Source organism: Ovis canadensis, chromosome 3 (genome assembly GCF_042477335.2).
Source record: "Ovis canadensis isolate MfBH-ARS-UI-01 breed Bighorn chromosome 3, ARS-UI_OviCan_v2, whole genome shotgun sequence".
In the NCBI taxonomy this organism is placed as follows: Eukaryota; Metazoa; Chordata; class Mammalia; order Artiodactyla; family Bovidae; genus Ovis; species Ovis canadensis.
Window position 1 is genome coordinate 35,945,372 of NC_091247.1, and position 22,652 is coordinate 35,968,023.

General features: G+C 46.1%; 1 protein-coding gene across 1 annotated transcript in view; it reads left to right on the plus strand.

Moving 5' to 3' along the window:
- Window positions 1–10,524, plus strand: part of TOGARAM2 (TOG array regulator of axonemal microtubules 2) — a 44,887-nt gene extending 34,363 nt beyond the window's left edge. Inside the window, 3 exon segments of the mRNA XM_069581915.1 lie at window positions 4,830–4,916; window positions 10,125–10,400; window positions 10,403–10,524. Coding sequence (XP_069438016.1) covers window positions 4,830–4,916; window positions 10,125–10,400; window positions 10,403–10,461 — 422 coding nt within the window. The 3' untranslated portion in view covers window positions 10,462–10,524.
- Window positions 10,525–22,652: the final 12,128 nt, after the last annotated feature.

Sequence of the window (22,652 nt, forward strand, 5' to 3'; positions counted from 1 at the left end):
TTCTATATATCTGTGTCTCTTCTGCTGTCTCGCATACAGGGTTATCATTACCATCTTTCTAAATTGCATATATATGTGTTAGTATTCTGTATTGGCGTTTTTCTTTCTGGCTTACTTCACTCTGTATAATCAGCTCCAGTTTCATCTACCTCATTAGAACTGATTCAAATGTATTCTTTTTAATGGCTGAGTAATACTCCATTGTGTATATGTACCACTGCTTTCTTATCCATTCATCTGCTGATGGATATCTAGGTTGCTTCCATGTCCTGGCTATTATAAACAGTGATGCGATGAACATTGGGGTACACGTGTCTCTTTCAATTCTGGTTTCCTCGGTGTGTATGTCCAGCAGTGGGATTGTTGGGTCATAAGGCAGTTCTATTTCCAGTTTCTTAAAGAATCTCCACACTGTTTTCCATAGTGGCTGTACTAGTTTGCATTCCCACCAACAGTGTAAGAGGGTTCCCTTTTCTCCACACCCTCTCCAGCAATTATTGCTTGTAGACTTTTGGATCACAGCCATTCTGACTGGCGTGAATGGTACCTCATTGTGGTTTTGATTTGCATTTCTCTGATAATGAGTGATGTTGAGCATCTTTTCATGTGTTTTTTAGCCATCTCTATGTCTTCTTTGGAGGAATGTCTGTTTAGTTCTTTGGCCCATCTTTTGATTGGGTCATTTATTTTTCTGGGATTGAGCTGCATAAGTTGCTTGTATATTTTTGAGATTAATTCTTTGTCCATTGCTTCATTTGCTATTATTTTCTCCCATTCTGAAGGCGGTCTTTTCACCTTGCTTATAGTTTCCTTTGTTATGCAGAAGCTTTTAAGTTTAATTAGGTCCCATTTGTTTATTTTTGCTTTTATTTCCAATATTCTGGGAGGTGGGTCATAGAGGATCCTGCTGTGATTTATGTCGGAGAGTGTTTTGCTTATGTTCTCCTCTAGGAGTTTTATAGTTTCTGGTCTTATGTTTAGATCTTTAATCCATTTTGAGTTTATTTTTGTGTATAGTGTTAGAAAGTGTTCTAGTTTCTTTCTTTTACAAGTGGTTGATCAGTTTTCCCAGCACCACTTGTTAAAGAGACTGTCTTTATTCCATTGTATATTCTTGCCTCCTTTGTCAAAGATAAGGTCCATGGATTTATCTCTGGGATTTCTATTTTCTTCCATTGATCTATATTTCTGTCTTTGTGCCAGTACCATACTGTCTTGATGACTGTGGCTTTGTAGTAGAGCCTGAAGTCAGACAGGTTGATTCCTCCAGTTCCATTCTTCTTTCTCAAGATTCCTTTGGCTATTCGAGGGTTTTTTGTATTTCTATACAAATTGTGAAATGATTTGTTCTAGCTCTGTGAAAAATACCATTGGTAGCTTGATAGGGATTGCATTGAATCTATAGATTGCTTTGAGTATTATAGTCATTTTCACTATATTGATTCTTCCAATCCATGAACACGGTATATTTCTCCACCTATTAGTGTCCTCTTTGATTTCTTTCACCAGTGTTTTATAGTTTTCTATATATAGGTCTTTAGTTTCTTTAGGTAGTTATATTCCTAAGTATTTTATTCTTTTCATTGCAATGGTGAATGGAATTGTTTCCTTAATTTCTCTTTCTATTTTCTCATTATTAGTGTATAGGAATGCAAGGGATTTCTGTGTGTTGATTTTTTTATGCTTTCTTAAAAGCTCTTCTCTGACTTCCCAGTAGCCTGGGGAAGACATGGCCTGGTAGCCTTGGAATCACATTGAATTGGACAGGTGTGAGGCCTGCTAGACCTCAGCCCATTGTAGAGAGGGGAGGCTCATTGTAGGCTCAGGGAGGCCAAGATGACTGGCTCACCAGCCCATAGCTAATTTCTCTATACTGAAGGCTTTTCTTGCCCTTTTGTGTGGGCAGCACCAAGGTCAGTGTGGCTTCTTGTGGTATGTAAAAGGAGCCTATGAAAACTCTGGGTTAGGCTAATTGAGCATGGATTTTTAAGTTTTTGAAAGTTAGATTCCAGCCTCTTAATTGAAGAGGTTTCATTTAAGGTTGCTGAGTTTCATGAAGGTTGCTGGGCTTTCAGAATATTTTACGGTAACCACAGTAGCAACAATAACTTATATTTGCATAGTAACTGTCTTCTCAAGGCAGTATCTTAAGCAGCTCTATGTGGAAAGTACTAATATTATCCCCATTTTATAGATGGGTAGACTGAGGTTTAGAGAGGGTGACTTGTCCAGCATCTCACAGTGAAACATGGAAGGGCCAGTGTTCAGATCTAGGCGATCTGGACCCAGTCTACCCCCTTAGCCACTGTCCTTTACTGACTCCCAGTAAACCTAGGAGTGACACAAACAGTGAGCTGTCACTTTGGAAGTAGTCAGGGGCAGAAAGGCAACTACTTGGGGTGGTATCTGGGGTGCACAGACCAGTTTAGGCCAACTTAGTGTATCTGCTTTAGCATTGCCTTGCTGTCTATAAGCATTTATTGGGCATCTGTTGTGTGTCTGGCACCATAGGAGCATGGACTGGCTCAGATGTCCACTGGCTGTGCATTTTCAAGTATTCCCCAAGATCTCCACTTCTCTCGGGCTCTGGGAGGTCATATCAGTGGCCAGGGGTGGGGAGGTCTAGCGGCACCCAGAGAATGTTCTGGACTGAGTGTTGATGGGGGAGAGCAAGGGGAAGAAGTCCTTGTTCACAGAGGTGAGCTCATGGCTATCATTAGCCATGGGTGGGGTGACAACCAGAAGCACCTGAAAACGATAATGCAGGTGATGTTGATAAAAATCTATTCTTACACATTTATAGCTTTACCAGGACACCCTGAGACCACTTCTTGCTAACTGAAATATTCTAGAACCTGGCATCTCTTATCTCTCCAAACAAATTATTCTAGACTCTGGAACTTTTGCAAGTTGCAGAGATGCACAGGATGTACATGTGTATATTTTCCCCTCTGTGTTTCTTACAGGTCTCAGCAGGGAAGCAAGGGAAGCATAAGTTAGCTCTTAGCTAGAATGGCTGCCTGAAGGGAAAAACAAAGCTTTGGCTGCCCATCTCTGGGGATGCTGAGGCTCGGTGCCGAGGCATGAACTCAGAGAAGGTGGAATACGCCTGGAAAAACTTCCTTAGGCTGGTTGCTAATCTCTGTCTCCTGCAGAGAAGTCTGGCCTTGAGATGGTCAGCTCCTGAAACAGGACACCCTTGCTGGGTGCACCTCACCTCCTAGAGTCACATCCCTGAAGAATGCACTTTGGCCCTTGCTTGCCTCCCATGGAATTCTGCTGTGTCTGCAGTGATTGCAGATATTGGGAGCTTTGTGTGCTGGGCACCTCCTCAGATCTTGAAGGGGCAATCCAGGAGTAAAAGGAGCTCCTTTTACTGCCTTGTGTATTGTCTGGGTTAGCACCCCTTTCTCAGGTAAAGGGCCACTTGCTTCATCTTGCAGATCTTTGGTGAAGGATACAGGACTTCAAATGTAGTAGTCTGGGAAACCAGGAGGTGTCAGCTAGAATGGGGAAGAGGGAGCAGCTTCTGAAATCAGTAGCTGTGGGATCTGGCTGGAGTTGACTTTAGAAGTACAATCAAAGAAGGTCAGCGAGTCTCTTTATCCCCAGAACATCCCCCAGCCCATTTGCTGGGGCTTTATCATTAGTGGTCCATCTCTAATAAACACTTCTTTAAAAGTGAGAAGAGCTCCAACCCCAGGCTTCATCCATGGGTAAGACTGGAGTGCTGAGTATAGGGGCACAGGAAGGTTATAAATAAACTACCAAGAGATCATTTGTGCCCCCCCACCAACCCACCACCATCCCCAACCTGCACATTCCCTCCTCTCATCCTACCAGAACCAGCCAGGGCTTCTGCTCTGGATAGGGTGACCAACCATCATGGTTTCCCAGGGATGCAGGGCTATCAGTGCTGAAATGGGGAAGATCCTGGGCAGATGGAGACATGTTGGTCACAGTAGCTCCAGAACCCCCAGGCTCTTGCTTACATGAGCATGGAGCCTCCCACTCTCTGTAAGAGTTCATGATCGAGTGTCCATCTCTTTGTCAAAGGAGTCTCTTGAAGGAAAAGAGGAGCAGAAGGAGGACCAGGTTTCATTTAGTTCTTAGCTGCATGCCTGTTATATAGTGGATATCAGTAAATGTTCAGTGTAGAAATAACTGAACAGCCGGCTGTGGGTATGTTCTATTGGTTAGAGCCCAAGTTCGGGCTTTGAGGAGATACATGATTTCTGAATTCTGATCCTAGTTATGATTATGGCTCAATGCCTCAGTTTCCCCTAAAACTATATCTATATATCCACATCTGTATCCGTTCATCCATCTTTCTCTCTATATCATTCATCTATCTGTTATCTATTAACATCATCTATATCTATCATATGTTTTGTCTATCATCTACCTATTATCTATATCTATCATCTATAATACTGATCTATCTCCCTCTCAATTATTTAGCTATGTTGCTCTCTCTCTCATTTACCAATCATGCATCTATCATCAGTCATCTATATCTGTCTATCTACCTACCTATTTTGCTCTAAAGCTCATAGCAGTTTTGAAGAAATATAGACAATATGAACCAGATCTTCGGGAGTAAATGGGGCCTATGTGGGCACCTGTCTAGCTGTCATAGGCCACTCACTGTTCCTCAAACACTCCATGTACATTCACTATTTTTCCAGGCACCATTGTAACCTTGGAAAATTAATCCAGCTTCCCAAAGGGGCTCTTCCCTATGAAGGTGCGGCAGGTACCTTGCCCTGAGTAACTGGTGCCTCTGCTCAGGCCACGGCATCATGACTGTTGACACTCTTCTCTTCCAGACAACCTTGGCCTTCTACAAGTGTTTGCTGGGCGGGTGCGCTTCCTGAGTGGCCGTGCCATGCTTGATGTCACAGAACGTCTGTCCGGTGAGCCCCAGCCTTCCAGCCCATCTCTCTTCTCTCCTGGCATGTAGTTGAGCCACCCACTTATCTTAGATCAAAAAAACAAAAACAAACAAAAAAAAAACCATCAAATAATCCTACAGACCATTTAAAAAATATGATAAGCTGCTTGTTTAAAAAAATGTATTGTTTATTTGGCTATGCTAGGTCAGCTGTGGCACGAAGGATCTTCGATCTTCCTGTGACAGGCAGGATCTTTTCTTTTTTTAGTTGCGGCATGTGGGAGCTATAGTTGTGGCATGTGGGATCTAGTTCCCTGACCAGAGATTGAACCTGGGCCCCCTGCCTTGGGAGCATGGAGTCTTAGTCCCTGGACCACCAGGGGAGTTCCAATAATCTGCTCTTAAAAAATAATTCCAGGGTGCTCCGTGTGTGTTGCCTGCCTGAGGGCATCATTCCCACTCCTCTGCCCACCCTCATCTCTTGCTCCAGGTCTTACCTCTGCAACCTGGTTCAATCCTCCCAGAGCCCCTGGAGTTGCCCCTTACTTCCAGTACAGGTGCCAGGCCTGCTCCGAACAGGTGGCCTGAGTGAGATCAGGCTGGGGGCTACAATGCAGCTCCAGGGCCAGGTTGGGGTGCCCTGAAGTGAGAATGAGGTCAAGTAGCACCTTGGATATCAGACAATGAACCCTTTCCTGTTACTCAAAATCAGCATTCTCTGATTGTATAGGTACTTTGTGGGCCCCAGGGATGAGTGGGTATCCATTTACTGTGAATATTATCCATCTATTTCCCCTCAAAAACAAGAGTTTCTACATAGTTCTTCTATTAACTCTGTGTCAGCCAGGAAAAGGGAAGAAAATTTCAATTGTCACAAGGCATGGACTAATAATAGCACAGCTTAACACGGGAGTAAATCTTCTGCTAATTACTTCAGCTGCCTTTTAAGCTTGACTTTAATGGCATTTTCCTCATGATGCTGGGACTGTCAGCTGGAGGGGACACCCAGCTCCCCTCAGGCAAGTGAATGTGAACTGAGAGTGGAAGTGAGCTTTCTGGGGCCAGGGTGTAGACGTCTCACTGCCAGAGGAGAGAGTCCAGGGGAGAGGCGTCATGGAGGGGAGGAGTGGGTGAGGTGTGAAAGATTAGCAGGAGGTAAGCCCTTTACACTTTGGTGGGGTCAGGGAGCCTGGGCTCAGCTGCCTGGGATAGTTTTCACCTCTATGTTCACAGGAGAGATTCAGTGGAGATTTAGGAAACCTTTGAGTTATTTGTTGTTGTTCAGCAGCTCAGTCGGGTCTGACTCTTTGCGACCCCATGGACTGCAGCATGCCAAGCTTCCCTGTCCTTCACCATTTCCTGGAGTTTGCCCATGTTCATTGAGTCAGTGATGCCATCCGACCATCTTGTCCTCTGTCATTCCCTTCTCCTTCTGCCTTCAATCTTTCCCAGCATAAGGGTCTTCTCCAGTGAGTCAGTTCTTCACATCAGGGGGCCAAAGTATTGGAGCTTCAGCTTTAGCAGTAGTCCTTCCAATGAATATTCAGGGTTGATTGCCTTTAGGCTTGACTGGTTTGACCTTCTTGCTGTCCAAGTGACTCTCAAGAGCCTTCACCAGCACGACACCTCAAAAGCATCAATTCTTCAGCACTCAGCCTTCTTTATGGTCCAACTCTCACATCCATACATGACTACTGGAAAAACCATAGTTTTGACTATATGGACCTCTGTTGGCAAAGTAATGTCTCTGCTGTTTAATATGCTGTCTAGTATGGTGGGTTAATCAGATGATTCGTTTTCTTTCCCTTCCGTCTGACTGCCCCTGACTCTTCCCCCTTGCTCCCCCACCACCCCGTCCCTTACCCCTTTCCCTCCCCGTGCCCCTCCCCTCCCTTGTTCCTCCCCCACCACTTGCATTCCTCCCACCTCCCCTTGCTCCGCCCATCTCCCTTTGCTCCTCCTACCCCCCCCACCACCCTTGGACCTGACCAGGTGGCTTCATGGTTAACTGTGCCCTCTCTTCTCATCCTGTTTCCAGCACAGGTAACATAACTCTCACTTCTTGGTTCCCATGTTATGACGTCAATGTGGCTGAGTTGGCTCCTTGGGTGCAGTCCTGCCTTCCCAGGAATGAGGACCTCCTTGACTTTGGAATTTTCCAAAGTCAGTTTTCATTCCAATCCTTAAGAAAGGCAGTGCCAAAGAATGCTCAAACTACCACGCAATTGCACTCATCTCACACGGTAGTAAAGTAATGCTCAAAATTCTCCAAGCCAGGCTTCAATAATATGTGAACCATGAACTTCCAGATGTTCAAGTTGGTTTTAGAAAAGGCAGAGGAACCAGAGATCAAATTGCCAACATCATGGATAAAGGAAGAAAGTTCCAGGAAAACATCTATTTCTGCTTTATTGACTATGCCAAAGCCTTTGACTGTGTGGGTCACAATAAACTGTGGGAGAGTCTTCAAGAGATGGAAATACCAAACCACCTGAGCTGCCTCTTGAGAAACCTGAATGCAGGTCAGGAAGCAACAGTTAGAACTGGACATGGAACAACAGACTGGTTCCAAATAGAAAAGGAATACATCAAGACTGTATATTGTCACAGTGCTTATTTAACTTATATGCAGAGTACATCATGAGAAACTCTGGGCTGGATGAAACACAAGCTGGAGTCAAGATTGCTGGGAGAAATATCAATAACCTCAGATATGCAGATGACACCACTCTTATGGCAGAAAGTGAAGAAGAACTAAAAAGCCTCTTGATGAAAGTGAAAGAGGAGAGTGAAAAAGTTGGCTAAAAGCTCAATATTCAGAAAACTAAGATCATGGCATTCGGTCCCATCACTTCATGGCAAATAGATGGAGAAACAGTGGAAACAGTGTCAGACTTTATTTTGGGGGGCTCCAGAATCACTGCAAATGGAGATTGCAGCCATGAAATAAAAAGATGCTTCCTCCTTGGAAGAAAAGTTATGACCAACCTAGATAGCATATTCAAAAGCAGAGACATTACTTTGCCAAGAAAGGTCCATCTGGTCAAGGCTATGGTTTTTTCAGTAGTCATGTATGGAAGTGAGAGTTGGACTATAAAGAAAGCTGAGTGCCGAAGAATTGGTGCTTTTGAACTGTGGTGTTGGAGAAGACTCTTGAGAGTCCCTTGGACTGCAAGGAGATCCAACCAGTCAGTCTTAAAGGAAATCAGTCCTGAATGTTCACTGGAAGGACTGATGTTGAAGCTGAAACTCCAATACTTTGGCCACCTGATTTGAGGAGCTGACTCATTGGAAAAGACCCTGATACTGGGAAAGATTGAAGGCAGGAGGAGAAGGGGATGACAGAGGATGAGATGGTTGGATGGTATCACCGACTCAATGGACATGAGTTTGAGTAAACTCCAGGAGTTGGTGATTGACAGGGAGGCCTGGCATGATGCAGTCATGGGGTCGCAAAGAGTTGGACACGACTGAGCGACTGAGCTGAACTGTGTTACTGGGCATGCCCCAAGAGGCCCCCTGTGTGGGGTGCAGGAATCCTGAGGGTATGGCCAGAAAGTCAAGGTACACGTTCCACGGCAGATGGCACAGGGAAAGCCTCAGGCTGAGCTGAGGCAGGCCAGGCCATTCTCATTGGTTCACCACTGTCCCAGGCTGGCTCTGAAATCACAAGGGCACATGCTGCAAAGTATCCTGGGGCCTTGGATGAAGTTGAGTTGATGAAAGAAGGACAAATTGGGGGTCTCTCTAAAAAATAAAACAAAACTCTAGACCAGCCTCTGAAACATGGTACTCCTAGAGATCTGGGGCAGCAAGGAATGGGAAGAGGGTGGGCTTGGGAGTCAAGGCAGGCTTGGCTTCTGCCCTCTGCCCTTGTTAGCTGTGGGGTCTTGGGCCATCTCCTTGACCCCTGAGTGTTGGTTTTCTCCTCTGTGAAACAAACAACTGTCCTGTCTGTCAGGTGAGAGTGAAATGGAGTCACGATAGAAACCTCTGAGCCCTGGGCTCAGGCTCAGGCAGTGCTAGTTTCCCGGGTGTGTCTCAGCTCAGGAAAGCTTCCAGTTTCTTTGCCCATAAATAAACCAAGTGCTTCTTTCAGCAGCGTTTGCCTTCACCAGCACTTATCATTTGGCAGATTGACACACAGAATGTGCTGATTGTCAAGCAAGCATTGTTAGCACGAATGCACTTTGGTTGATGCTACCAAAGCTGAGGGCTCTAGCAACCTGTCTGAAGCAGCGTGGGGCACCCCTTGACATGGCCTTGACATTGGGGGCAGACCTGGCATTTTCTGTGTGATGGAGGGCTTGCTGGCAGGTTTTAGCCTGTCTCTGAGTTTTCCAGGGTTTAGAGAAGGTGAGGGGCCTGGGGTAACCAGATTTGGAGGGTTCATCATTGGAAAGAATGACTCTGAATGAGGATCCGTGCAGAGCTTGATGGTTTATGAAGCATGTTTGTGCCTCCTGTTACTACTGGGCTTGTCATGAGGTTCGGCATTGAGACACCAGGGAGGCCATGATGGTCTTATCTCCTGCTGGCAGTTTTATTTTCCAGAATGCTTCATTTGAGAGAATCCTGATCTTTCTCCCTAGAACAAGTGTTCTCTGTGTGAGTTCTCCTAGGTGGTAATGCAGATTAAAGCTCTTCTAGGGCTACCTTCTCTGTCACGTGCATACCCGCACAGGCACTTCACCTGCATCTATTATCTCACAGTCTCAAGACTTTGGTTCAGAATTCCTTTCCTCACTTTACAGGTTAGGGGATACGCTCAGACAGGTTGGGTGGCTTTCTCAAGCTCACACAGCTAGTAAATAGCAGAGAGGATTGCAGTCCAGATGTGCCTGCCTCTTCCCTTTGCCCTGGGCTTCAGGGGCCAATGACTCTGTCACAGGCTCCGAGCACTTCTGCCTTTGCATACCCCTTCCTCCATAAACCAACAAACCAAAAGTTTAAAATTATATTTTATGATTGGTTGATATGAACTCAAATATAAAGCAGGTTAGACATCTTCATGCTTTTTTTCCTTCTGATTTTAAAAGAATTTAAAATATTTCCATGGGTCCTGAAGCAAGTCATGAGCCCTAGGTCATGTGTCTAATGACCCAGGCAGTTGGCGCCCTGGGTTGCCTTCCTTTTGGAGGACAGAGTTGGTGTCCCCTTCCAAGAGAAGGCGGTGAGAGAGGGAGAGAGTGCCTGACTCAAGGAACTGTCCCTCTTTTCTGTCTGACAGTGCTGGTGGCCTCGGTTTACCCCCGAAAGCCTCAGGCCGTGGAGCGCCACGTCCTTCCAGTCCTCTGGTACTTCCTGAACAGCATGATGGGGAACGGCGTCCTGCCCGGGCACAGCGGGAACGTCCGCACGGCCGTCTGCCGGCTGTGCAGGAGCCTCCAGGAGCAGATGGGCTCCCGGCTGCAGGACTTGGCTGCCGGCCAGCCAAAGCAAGTCCTCAAAACGCTCCAGGAGCTCTTAGACACAGAATCCCCATGAGGCAGCCCCGAGGTCACTGACGGGGGAAGGCATCCGACAGCAGGACAACTGGCAGCTCGGGGCCCTTTCTTCTGGGTTAAAGGTGGATCTGGAATGGGCAGCTGCTATTTTTATCTTATTTTATTTTTTATGATGGAATAATCTCCTGGTCTATTTTCCCTTAGAGTTCCAGATGTATATAATATATTTTGAAGTAGAAATAAAAGAATTGCTTATTTTTCTAAGGTTTTATTATCTTGTACTTTTTTTCTGACGTCAGAGAATTTTTCAATAGCTAAGTTTGTGCCAGAGAAAACAGAACGTGATATGGAAACACCCTAAGTGCCCAATTTTGGGTGAATGGATAAAGGTGATGTAGGACACGCACTGCCCACACGTGTAACATATGTGTGCGCCTGCACACACACACACACACACACACACACTATAATACTAAGTCATAAAAAAGATGAAATCCTGCAACAACATGGGTGAAACCTGAAGGTATTATGATAAGTGAAATAAATCAAGTGGAGAAAGACAAATACCTTAAGATTTCACTCATCTGGGAATATGAAAGAACAAAAGCAAAAACAAAAAACAAAAAAATGAACAAACTAAACAGAAGTAAATAAATACAGAAAATGTAGTAATAGTTACCATAGAAGTGGGGTCGTAGCGGGGATGGGCAAAAAGGGGAAAGAGGATTAATCGTAAGGTGATGAAAACCTTTGGTGGTAAATTCCTTGTAATGTATAGAGAAGTCAAAATATAGTATGGTACACATCAGTATGGTACCTGATGCTGGGAAAGATTGGGGGCAGGAGGAGAAGGGGACAACAGAAGATGAGATGGTTGGATGGCATCACCTACTCGATGGACATGATTTTGAGCAAGCTCTGGGAGTTGGTGATGGACGGGGAAACCTGGCGTGCTTGCAGTCCATGGGGTCGCAAGGAGTTGAACATGACTGAGCAACTGAACTGACTGACTGACACACAGAGAATTCTAGAAAGAAAATAAACATGGTAACAGTAAAACCAGTTGCTGATGCTACTGAGGCAAAGAACTAGGGAGATAAAGTGTAGCACAGACCCCCCATGTTGCAGACCGTGTTGCAGCATAGCTCCTGTCTGTGAATAGCTGGAGAAGCCCTGCTGCACCCAGAGACCCTGAGCTGCTCACTCAAATCCAGCCCATCTGTCATAAGCCTGATGTGGGGTGAACACAAGCATCTCTGGGAGCATCCTGCTTCTGCTTTACAATATCTTCAGTGCGGTATCTGCTGGTCCTGTGGGAACCTTCTAAAGAATCTAAAGGCAAGGAGAGTTTGATACTGACACTGGCATTACTAAAAGCCTTCTCTGCAAGGCTTTTCTGGCTAGTTTCTGAAGAGGACTAGATTATGTTTCACACTTGAAACTTCTTTCAAACTCTATTCACTTATTTATCTTTAGCTGTGCTTGGGCTTTGTTGCCGCACAGGGTTTTCTCTAGTTTCGGCAAGCAGGGGCTACTCTCCAGTGTGATGCTTGTTCTTCTCATTGCAGCGGCTTCTCCTGTTGTGGAGTACAGGCCCTAGGGCACGCGCACTTCAGTAGTTGTGGCACGTGGGTGCAGTAGTTGTGGCTTTTGGGCTCTAGAGCACAGGCTCAGTAGGTGGTACACAAGCTTAGTTGTCATTCGATACGTGAGATCTTCCTGGATCAGGGATCAAACCCATGTCTCCTGCGTTGGCAGGTGGATTCTTTACCACTGAGCCACCAGAGGAGCCCTCAGCCTTGAAACTTAAAGGACCGGATGAAGAATAAAGCTCCGGATGTGCAGATGTCTTGTGGGAGCTCTGAAACCACACAGGTCACTCCGGCTGGGGCAGATCACGGAGTTGGAGAGGTGTGTTGGATGTGGGCTGGGCCAGAACACAAAGCTGGAGCCACTGATGGAGCAGTGAGAGAATGGGAGACGGGGTTCTGGCAGTGAGAGGGGAACAATGTTCCAGGCTGGGGTTCTGGGCACAGTGAGGGTGGCTCTGTCTTGCCAGGGTCAGTGGCAGGTTGACAATAGCATGACCAGGAAGAACTAGAGCTCAGATCATGACCTCTAATGCATGCTAAGGTGCAGGCTGAAGGGGCAATATCCCAGTGCCAACCAAGGAGCCGTAGCACCTCTGGGGCAGATCCGAAGGCAAGTCCCCAAGGCCCAGCTTCAGACCAGCAAGTTCTCTGGCAGGCCCACCAGTGGACCCCTCTCCACTGTCACCTACCCCCAGGTACAGCATCAGGTCTACTTCAGTGTTCTGAGCCCCTCCTGAGAGTATAGCCCAGAACAGGCTGGGAAGCTTTGAACCAACTCAGTTGTTTCCAAACCCCTGGATGCCCCCAGCTGGGGAAGCCTCTTTTTCATTATGTGGTGTTGCCACCACATAACTAGGCTCTCCCCTCCCCTTGGCACAAATTCCCTGGGGTGAGGCTAGGCGTGGAACAGTCATCCTGGGACTTGGGCTTTTAATAGGCGGCTTAAAGGTGTGGGTAATTCCAGTCCCAGCCTGAGCAGCTTCTCACCTCCTTATGACCTTTGCTGGGGCTTCCCCCTGCACCATCTCACCCTTTGTTGATTCTGACTGCTGCTGCTGCTGCTAAGTCGCTTCAGTCGGGTCTGACTCTGTGTGACCCCATAGACGGCAGCCCACCAGGCTCCCCCGTCCCTGGGATTCTCCAGGCAAGAACACTGGAGTGGGCTGCCATTTCCTTCTCCAATGCATGAAAGTGGAAAGTGAAAATGAAGTCGCTCAGTCATGTCTGACCCTTAGCAACCCCATGCACTGCAGCCCACCAGGCTCCTCTGGCCATGGGATTTTCCAGGCAAGAGTCCTGGAGTGGGGTGCCATTGCCTTTTCCGGATGATTCTGACTGGCTGAGGTTAAAGACCTGCTAGATGGTGAGCCCATCAAAGACACCCAAGAGGCTGATTTTATACAATTTAATTAATTGAGTTTGCTTGGACTCTAAGTAGGCTTTTTCAATTTGGTTTGGAGACTGACTTTTCCTGCTGGTCCAGATCCTAGAGACTTAGGGACTTCCTTGGCATCCAGTGGTTAAGACTTCACCTTCCCATGCACAGGGTGAGGATTCAATCCCTGGTTGAGGAGCTAAAAATTTTTTTAAGAAAAAAAAGTTCCTAGAGCCTGTCAGAATGTTTCAGAATTTTTTAGAACTGTAGATGTGCATGCTAAGTTGCTTCAGTTGTGTCCGACTCTTTGTGACCCCATGAACTGGGGCCCTAGCCTACCAGTCTCCTCTGCTCATGGGATTTCCCAGGCAAGAATACTGGAGTAGGTTGCCCTGCCCTCCTTGAGAGGACCTTCCTGACCCAGGGATCGAATCTGAGCGTATTATGTCTCCAGCATTGGCAGGTGGGTTCCTTAGCACTAGCGCCACCTGGGAAGCTGGATAGGACTGTAGGAGCAGAGGGATTTTAAAGGCAGAAGTTAAACTCAAAGACATTGATTGCCCTGTCTTCCTGCACTTGGGTCCTGCCTTCTGTCTTCAAACCGGAAGTTTTCCATCTCCTGTACTTTGTACCCATCCTCACAGTTGGGTGTTCAACTGAAAACATCTGAAAAGCAAAGAATAAATCTTTATGTGTGTGTGTGTTTTTTTTTTCCTTCACTATCTTAGGTTTTAATCTAGTCTCTGGGCAGCTGGGCTCTGCAGCTGACACTCCTGGCACAAATCAGTGGGGAGGGGCTGGATGGTTCTGGGTGCCTCAGGAAATTATGTGGAACCTAGGAAAATGGTACAGATGATCCTACTTGCAAGGCAAGAATAGAGAGGCAGATGCAGGGAATGGATGCGGGGACACAGGGCAGGCCAGGGGGGTGGAAATAAGCCAGGAGACTGTGATTGGTGTGTGTGCACTACCATGTGTAAAGCCCACAGCCAGTGGGAACCTGCTAGACAGCACAGGGAGCCCAGCTCTGTGCTGACCTGGAGAGATGGGATGGAGCGGGGTGGGAGGGAGATCCAAGAGGGAGGGGCCTATGTACACATACAGCTGACTCACTTCATCGCACAGCAGAGGCTGGTGAACCGTGGTAGAGCAACTATACTCCAACTGAAAAAAAAAAGTTCTTGCATCATTACTTCTGAAGCAAAGGAAAGACAGTTTATTAGTAACTTGGGCCTGTCAGGAGTGCCTGGAAGAATGAGGCTTATTGGGAATGAAGACTGTCCTGAAAACCATGGTGGGTTTGAGCAGAGCCCACTCCATTATTTGCTTGGTGGTGTGCAGCCAGGAGCTCTAACTTACAAGATGCCCTTGGGGTGGGAATACAGCCTTGAGCTATGGAAGAGCTTCTCTCTCTCTCTCTCTCTCTCTCTCTCTCTCTCTCTCACTTTCTCTCTCTCCAGTGTCAGAATCAAGGAACAAAGGCTTGTCTGAAAACGTGTAACTGCTTAGGAATTCCTTGCTTGGGAATTTTTGACATTTTCTTACAGGCTCCACTTCTTCTCTTATTCTCTCTTCCCTGCTTCATTTCTTGTCTCCTGAGTGAAGAAATAGTTCTCCATTCTGATTGCACTTCAGAATCATCCAGTGAGATCTGAAAAAATGCTGAGGCTTGGGCCCGCCCCTGGGGGTTTTGATTCGATCCATGAGCTGGGCAACAGCTAACTCCAAGTTCCTGAAAAACAACTTAGGCAAACAATAATACATAATGCTTGGAAGACAAACAAGTTTTTGTAAAAACAATTGAAGTGAGCTTAGTCAGTGAAGCTGGGTTACAGTTATTATTTATTAAGCAAGTTATAATTTAATGGATCTAACTGATGACTAGCCTTGGTTTCACAATGTATTGTTTGATACATTTATATATTGCAAAATTATTACCACCATAGCATTAACTAAAACCTCCATCTGATCACATAATCACTACTGTTTTTGTGTGTTGAGAACATTTAAGATTTACTCTCTTGGTAACAGTCATCTATATAACACAGAATAGTTAGCGATAAGAGCCATGTTGTATGTTAGATTCCCAGAATTTATTAACCTTATAACTAGAAATTTATACAATTTGATCAATATCTCCCCATAGCGTGCCCCCCGCCCCTGCCCCCTACCTCCTCAGCCCCTGGTAACCACCATTCTATTGTCTGTTTTTTGAATTCACCTTTTTTGATTCCACATGTGAGTGAAATCAGGCAGTATTATCTTTCTCTATCTGACATTTCACTTTGCATAATGCCCTTAAGTTTCATTCAAGTTGTTACAGATGGCAGGGTTTCCTTCTTTCTCATGACTAAATGGTATTCCGGTGTATGTGTGTATATGTGTGTGTGCGTATGTGTGTGTGCTTGTGTGTGTGTGTGTATGTGTGTGTGTGTGTGTGTGTATCTTACAGTTTCTTTTCTCATTTCTTCTCTGTCTTCTCTTTGTTTCTTTTCTCAAGTGATTCTAATGGGTGGCCAAATTCTGAAATCACAGTAAAATCAGAGGAGCAGAAAACAGCAATGGCTTTGGCCCTGTGGGCATCTGGGCTGTCAGCTCTCCCCACCTGGCGGCCTTGGGGTGTCCTGGCTGGGGACAGAGACTGATGGAGGCCAGATACTGGAGTCAGAGAGGCTAGACTCAAGTTCAGGCACTGTTGCTTCTGGTGCGTGGCCTTGGAACCACTTGTCAATCTCTCTGATCTTTCCTTATCAATCTTGTGTGTGTGGGATAGGATTTGTGGAAATCAATGAAGACCAACCAAATGAGAAGTGCAAAGACTCTTTATTCAGAGCTTGCTATAGCCAGGGAGTGTTTTGGCAAGATCTCGTGCTTTGGCAGAGGTTCAAGGGCAGGCAGAAGATTGAGAAAATGGGAAGGTTTCAGGTATGCCATCATTATTGGAGGCTGTTGGCCTGCTGAAGGTGTAGATACCACGTGGACCATGGCCTGCTGGCAACAGCAGTATCTCTAATGCTTGTTAAAGTGGGGACCCTTGGGTCACACTCTAGACCAACTGAATCAGAAACCTCAGTCATCCTTACACACTCTAAAGCGCCTGAGCCACAGCTTCAGTGCTCTGAGTAGGTCCCAGACTAGTCCACACTTGGGAATGAGCATCCTTAAGTCAGTATTTCTCAAATGCGGTTGATGAAAACTTTGGGAAGAGGCATGGAGACTGGAGAAGAAAGAGAGACAGGAATCAAGGTGCTTGTTAAAAATCAGATTTTTATTCTCAGCTATAGACCTGTCCCGGGAGTGAGGGACCTGGGAGTCTGATCTACCCGGGATCAGACAGGTTGCAGAAGCAGCATCCTGATTGCCTGTTCTCAGCAGGGTTTCAGGAGTCCCTGCGCAGGCTGGCAGGGCAGCATCACTGTGTGTACAGATCGCTCATCAGGTGGGCATTTCTGAGTCAGGGACCCTTCAGGGGGCCCAGTTTGGTCTGTGTCGTCACTGGGGCTTACTCAGAGGGCATTATGGTTTCTCTGTATCCTACCAGCTGGTGTTCCAGTGAGGAAGGTTATAACATTTGAAGGTTTTGTTTTGCTTTAATCACAGCTGTATAATTACCTCTCTGTGGGTTGATGGTTATTATTAGCGTCACCTTGGGTTCTCCTTGAGAATTTTTATATCCAGAAAGTGATCCAGCACCTCTGTGGGCTGCTGTCAGAAGCTGTTAACTGAACCAAAGCTTTAACATATCACCAGGTTTTGTAAACATAGCCAATCCTTTCCCCTTCCAAAGGAGGGGGAAAAAAAAAATCCAGATAAATAATTTTCATGAAGGCAATTTGTTTCCCAGGGGCTGTATTTCCTTTTTGTCTCATCCAGCAGTTTTTTTACTGCTCTGGGACACTGACAATAAAGTAGAAGAGGTGTCTCCAGAGTAAGGCTTTGTCTGCTCCTGCCAGAAGGCTTCACCTGGAAGCCCACTCTGGGGGTCATGGCAATGAGCAACAAATATTTTTTGAAAAGACTTTTTTTCCCCTTAATGCCAGGGACAGTTTTATATGCGCATGGAGGAGAGGGATGGGGAAGTGGTTGAGGTGTGTAGAGGGGATTATTATTTTTTAAAATTTTCTTGGAAATTTTGAGTTTCCATCTAAGTTAGTTAATTTTGAGTTTCCATCTAAGTTAGTTTAATAGGAATGGCTATCGCTATAGCTAGACTTTGGCTAGATATGAAAAATAATTTCCTTTCTGTAAAAGCTGGAGAAAACAGAGAATTTCTTCCAGAGAAGTTTGTGGTTTTCCTAGACTGTTCCCCAGAATAATCTGAACATTGTTGCAATATGTTTTAGAACCAAGGCTGGCCAGGGAATAGGGGACTTTCTTTGCAACAGGCTGACAATGTGTATTTGGAGGAAAACATCTGACATCTCTCAGCCTCTCTTTTACTCCATTTGTAAAAGGCAGTGAAAAAATACTTACTTTGTTCATCTTCTAGGATTTTTTCCCCCAAAAGATATAATGAAACAATGTAGATAATTGTATTTTGAAAAAGTAGAGTGTTATACACAAAGAAATAATTATGATGAACTCTAGTCTTATCCCAGTAAAACCTGCTATTCTGAAGACATGCCAGTCATTCCTACCAGCTGACTGACAGATCACTTACAACTCAATGTGGGAATAAATGGGAGATTCAGAAGCTTAATTTGCTTTTCCCCTGTTTGGTATGTTTGACATATGTAGTTGCGATTGCCAGCAAAATGTTTTAAAGTCTTTTCACTTTGAAAGACACGGAATTCTTCAAAGAAGGAAGTCAATTCTAGCGGAGTTTGACAGCTGTTTTTATCTTTCTCTAAGGATCAAAGCACAGATCTAGGAGGGGGAAATGGTCTTGAGTTCTTTTCTTAATCAGAATCTTAGCATGCAGAGACGGCAGAACTGAACACTAAAAACAAAGATGACCGAGGGATTATGACTTCAGTCCCCCCAAATGGCTCCAAGAGATGGTTTAGAAAAGGCAGGTTTGCTCATGCCTTACAGATGGCAGGATTAGCTGATTAGCATTGTTATTACTGCCTGGTAGATGAAGAAATGAGCCTGTAAAGCCAGGTCACAGGGCGAGTCAATGGAGGTGTCAGGTCTCCAGCCCAACCAGGAGTGGGAGAGTCTGGCTCCCAGGGAAAGGGTCACATTCACCACGTCCTCCCTCCTTTCTCCTTCTGCTTCCTTCACTTCCAGCCCATCTGGTCGGTCTAGGGGCATTACCTCAGTCCTTAGCATTGTTGCATGCCAGTCAGATTGCTGCCTTGGGTGCCAGACTTCAAGGATGTCTGAAATTACAGCATTTGGAACCCAGATTACCAGGTTGGTCAACTTCTTCAGTCACCGGATGCAAGGCCCACAGACTATTGTAAAGTTACTTTCTGAAGTCCGTGAGTGTAATCAAGCCAGCAGCATCCAGGGTCCTCCATAAAACTGAATTAGAGTCCCGAGTGAATTAACTGTTTGCTCCTTCACATGTGCAATGCATCTTTAATTACATTTCATAAAACTGTCTGAATGGATTGATGGAACTTTATTTAAACTTCTGGTAGTACAAGGAGGAAACCATAGTGCAGTATAACATGTTCTGTTAATATAGGCTTGAAACACATTTACTTTATGGCAGTTCAACAGACTTTGATGCGGGGCTACTTAAAAATATATTACCTTTGATAAGTTTGCTTTGGCAGATAAGAGTGGATGTTGGCAGCCTGTATACAGTCAACCAGATGATTAACTGACAAGCATGTTGACACTTAATAATTCATAGCACCAGCTCCCCTGATACATACACAAATACTGGGTTATTTTAGGAAAAAAGAATATATTTCTCAAAATCCCTTTCCTTCACCTTGTAGGGTTTATGAGGCTAGTCTTGTCAAACATAAGCTCTTCACAATGAAAGTAAAGTCTCTTTGGTCTGTGTCTGCCCTGAATTTTCTATCAGCATGGGTTATTTTAGGTTCTGGACTGGGTATATGATGCGAGGAAGGAATATAGATCATGCTTATAGTAAGGAACCACACAGACCCAAGCTATGGAAGGAAGTTATATTTCATTCTGAAGATTGTTTTTAAATTTGCAAAAAGCTACACTATTCCACTTGAATATTGTATTTGCTTTTTTTACTCCATGAATCCTTTTGGCAGAACTAGAAAACTGTGGTTCTCCCTTGGTGCAGTACTGTTTGCTTCATCACTAACAAGCTGGATAAAGAGGGGGCTGAACACCTCCCTCTTTGCAGCTCTGGGGTCCCCATGGGCATGGGGGATGGCCGTCCCATCCTCCAAGAAGAAAAGGAGTTGGCCCCAAGAAGAATCTGGATATGATATGCACCCCTTAACTGAATCTCCTATGTGGGCTTGCTTTGCCTTTGTACTCAATATTCCTTCTTGGTTTCTAACTATGAAGAAAAAGAACAGACTCATAAGTCTTTAACAGGTTGGGTTCATTGGCTTAATTAATTTAAAAAGACAAGACAAAACAAAAAATCTCTGCTCTCCCTTCCCCTAGAGCACAGGAAGTGGATTGGACCCAACACAGATGAGGGCTTAGGCACAGGGGGAAGGCAGGTAAGAGTGACCCATCTGAGAAGCTCTAGAGCTGGGCTTGCCCCACATGGCCACCAACAGTGAGTTTTTTCCAAGGCAGAGCCAAAGACACAGGTTTGAGGAAAGGCCTGGCCACAGGAAGGGTGAAACAATGGATTTTCACACAAGTGGTTCAATGGGGTGGATTTAATTTATTTTTACAGAGTTTAATTCAGAATGTAATTTGGGCTGAGTACAGTGGTTGGGATGAGTGAGTGGAAAGTGAGTGAAAGTTGCCCAGTTGTATCTGACTCTTGGTGACCCCATGGACTATACGGCCCATGGAATTCTCCAGGTCAGAATACTGGAGTGGGTAGCTGTTCCCTTCTCTAGGAGATCTTCCCAAACCAGGGGTTGAACCAGCGTCTCCCACATTGTAGGAGGATTCTTTACCAGGATTCTGAGCCACAAGGGAAACCCATCGTTGGGATAGTAGCCCCTGAAACTCATCTTTGGCTCATCTGTTCCTGGGCCAGCTTGGCACTGCTTCGTCTTAGACCTTTACTGCCTCTTAGCTCTTTGGCCTCAGCAACCCCTCCCCTTTGCCGCTCTCCTGGAAGATGACCTGGGATTCTTGAAGCCTTTGGGTCCTTGGGCATCTTGATGGCTCTACTAGCTCATTGCTCCTGCTGCCTGGGCCTAGAGGTTTCTGGGTCTCTCATTATATGACATATGAGAATATATGGTGGCAGCCTGGCCCTGTCCTGGCACAGCAGGTGCTCAGTGGAGGCAGGGGGAGGAAAACTCATCAGCCGGTTCACTGCTGATGGCAGGAATCCTGGGTGCCCTGGATCCCTCCACTGCTGACTGCAGGACAGACAGGAGGGGTGGGTGCTTGCTGCTATTTTACCAGCCTAGCTTTCATGGGGGTGGGGCTCTCCTCTTACAGAACCACCTGCCAGGCACCCTCATGAAGGCAGCAATGGTTCATTCCAGACCCTTCCAGGGCATTCTCTCTGATACTGAGCCTCCTCCATCACATAATATGCTGCCTGGCTCCTAGCTGCCCACTTTTCCCTCATATCACTGCAGCTGGGTACAATCAGCCCACCTCCCACCCCCCACCCCCACTTAAACCAGCCCCAAACCTCTAAGATAAGGCCCTTTGGGGGAGGGTGGCAGGGCCCGGGCTGGAAGTCAGCCTCACTTTCCATTCTTTTGGATCTGGCTCCCCGTTCTCATCCTATCACTAGACTTGTCATTGCTGAGGTTATGTCCCCATGTAGAATCAGTTTCATCAGCTGGGTCCCTGTCTCATCTCCTGGCAGCTGGGGTTCTGTGTTGTTTCTTCAGACCTCCAGGAAGCTGGCCTCGAAACCTCACATAGGGCAGGACCCCTTCTGACCAGTTCTTACCTCTAGACTGGATGGCTCCGCACTGCTCGCTTCCTGAAAGCTTGCCTATGGCGCCCAGCCCTCGGCAGCATGCTGCCAGCCTAACCGTGCAGGGAGATGGCCTGAACAAGTTTTATCCCTACCTCAAACAAGTTCCCTGAAGCTGGCTGCTCTCACACACTTACCCAGGTCCTGCCTGCTTGGGTGGCTTTAAACTGCCAGGGTTTCCTGCAGCCTGGGCAGTTCCCAGGATCCACCCTCCCGCCTGGGGTGTGACTCCGCCCCACCGTGGCCTGAGTTCTGCTCTGAGAATTAGAGCAGATACACAGAAACACGATCTCACGGTGGGCGTGCACAGACATTTCCCCACAGAGGGGCAAGTTGTGGCCCCTCGTGGTAGTCTAATCAACACTGTCCCGGATGCCTTGGAAGAGATGGTCCCTGTCACCTCTGTCTGAGTATCTGAACAGGTCAAGGAGGGACTCCCTTATTCAGAGCTTCAGCCTGTCCGTGGGGGAGGTAGCTGAATTCTCAGGACCCAGTTTAACACGTTCTTGAGTCATGATCCACTTCAACAAGACAGGGCTTGAAGACTTTAATTTTTCCAAACTTAAAAAAATCAGCTTTGCAGCAAAGGTGAAGGATTGCCCCTTTGCTGTACCCTGTGGGTGAGAATTCTTGTCTTTTGACAACCCACTGTGCTGGCACTGAATCATCCAATTACTGCAAATTCTTTTCTAAACAGAAAGCACGCCACAGCCTCCAGTGGAAAAATTCCAAAAGCTGCCGCAAATATCTAGCTCAATTGACAGAAGCAGGGTTTTGGCATGAACGATGGCTCTTCACTTCAATTTCAACTCCAGCAGAAGGTCTGCAGATGACTGGGAATAAAGTTGGCTGAGAAACCCCTGTGGGAGTTTGGTTTTGTGTGTGTGGGGGGTATGTGTGTGCGCATTTGCACCCCTTACCCACACGTCCTTCTGTGCTTCAGTCCTCGTAGGGCACAGAGAAAAGGCTGCCTTGTTTGGGAGGCTTGCTTGTACCCACTCAGTCTGAGAGGCATGTGGGTGCGTAGGACTGAGCATCTGAGACATGCTTAGCTGGAAGGGCAACAGGACTGCACCAATGGGCTGGATGTTTTGCTTCTGGGGCTTTAGAGTTGAGCTTGGGAAGCAGAAGAAGGAGGGTAGGTGGAGCTGTGTGTCTTAATCTCACTGCAGGCTTCTTATCTCTGGAGCAATCAGCTTCTCAACAGAGCTCATAATGGGTACTTGAATGCCATGCCACTTTTTAACCTTAAAAAAGCTTTCTGTTTGTACAAGTAGGTGCATGCTTTAGGCAAATGGAATGATGGGATAGTCAAGGGCAATGGAATGTTAAAAAA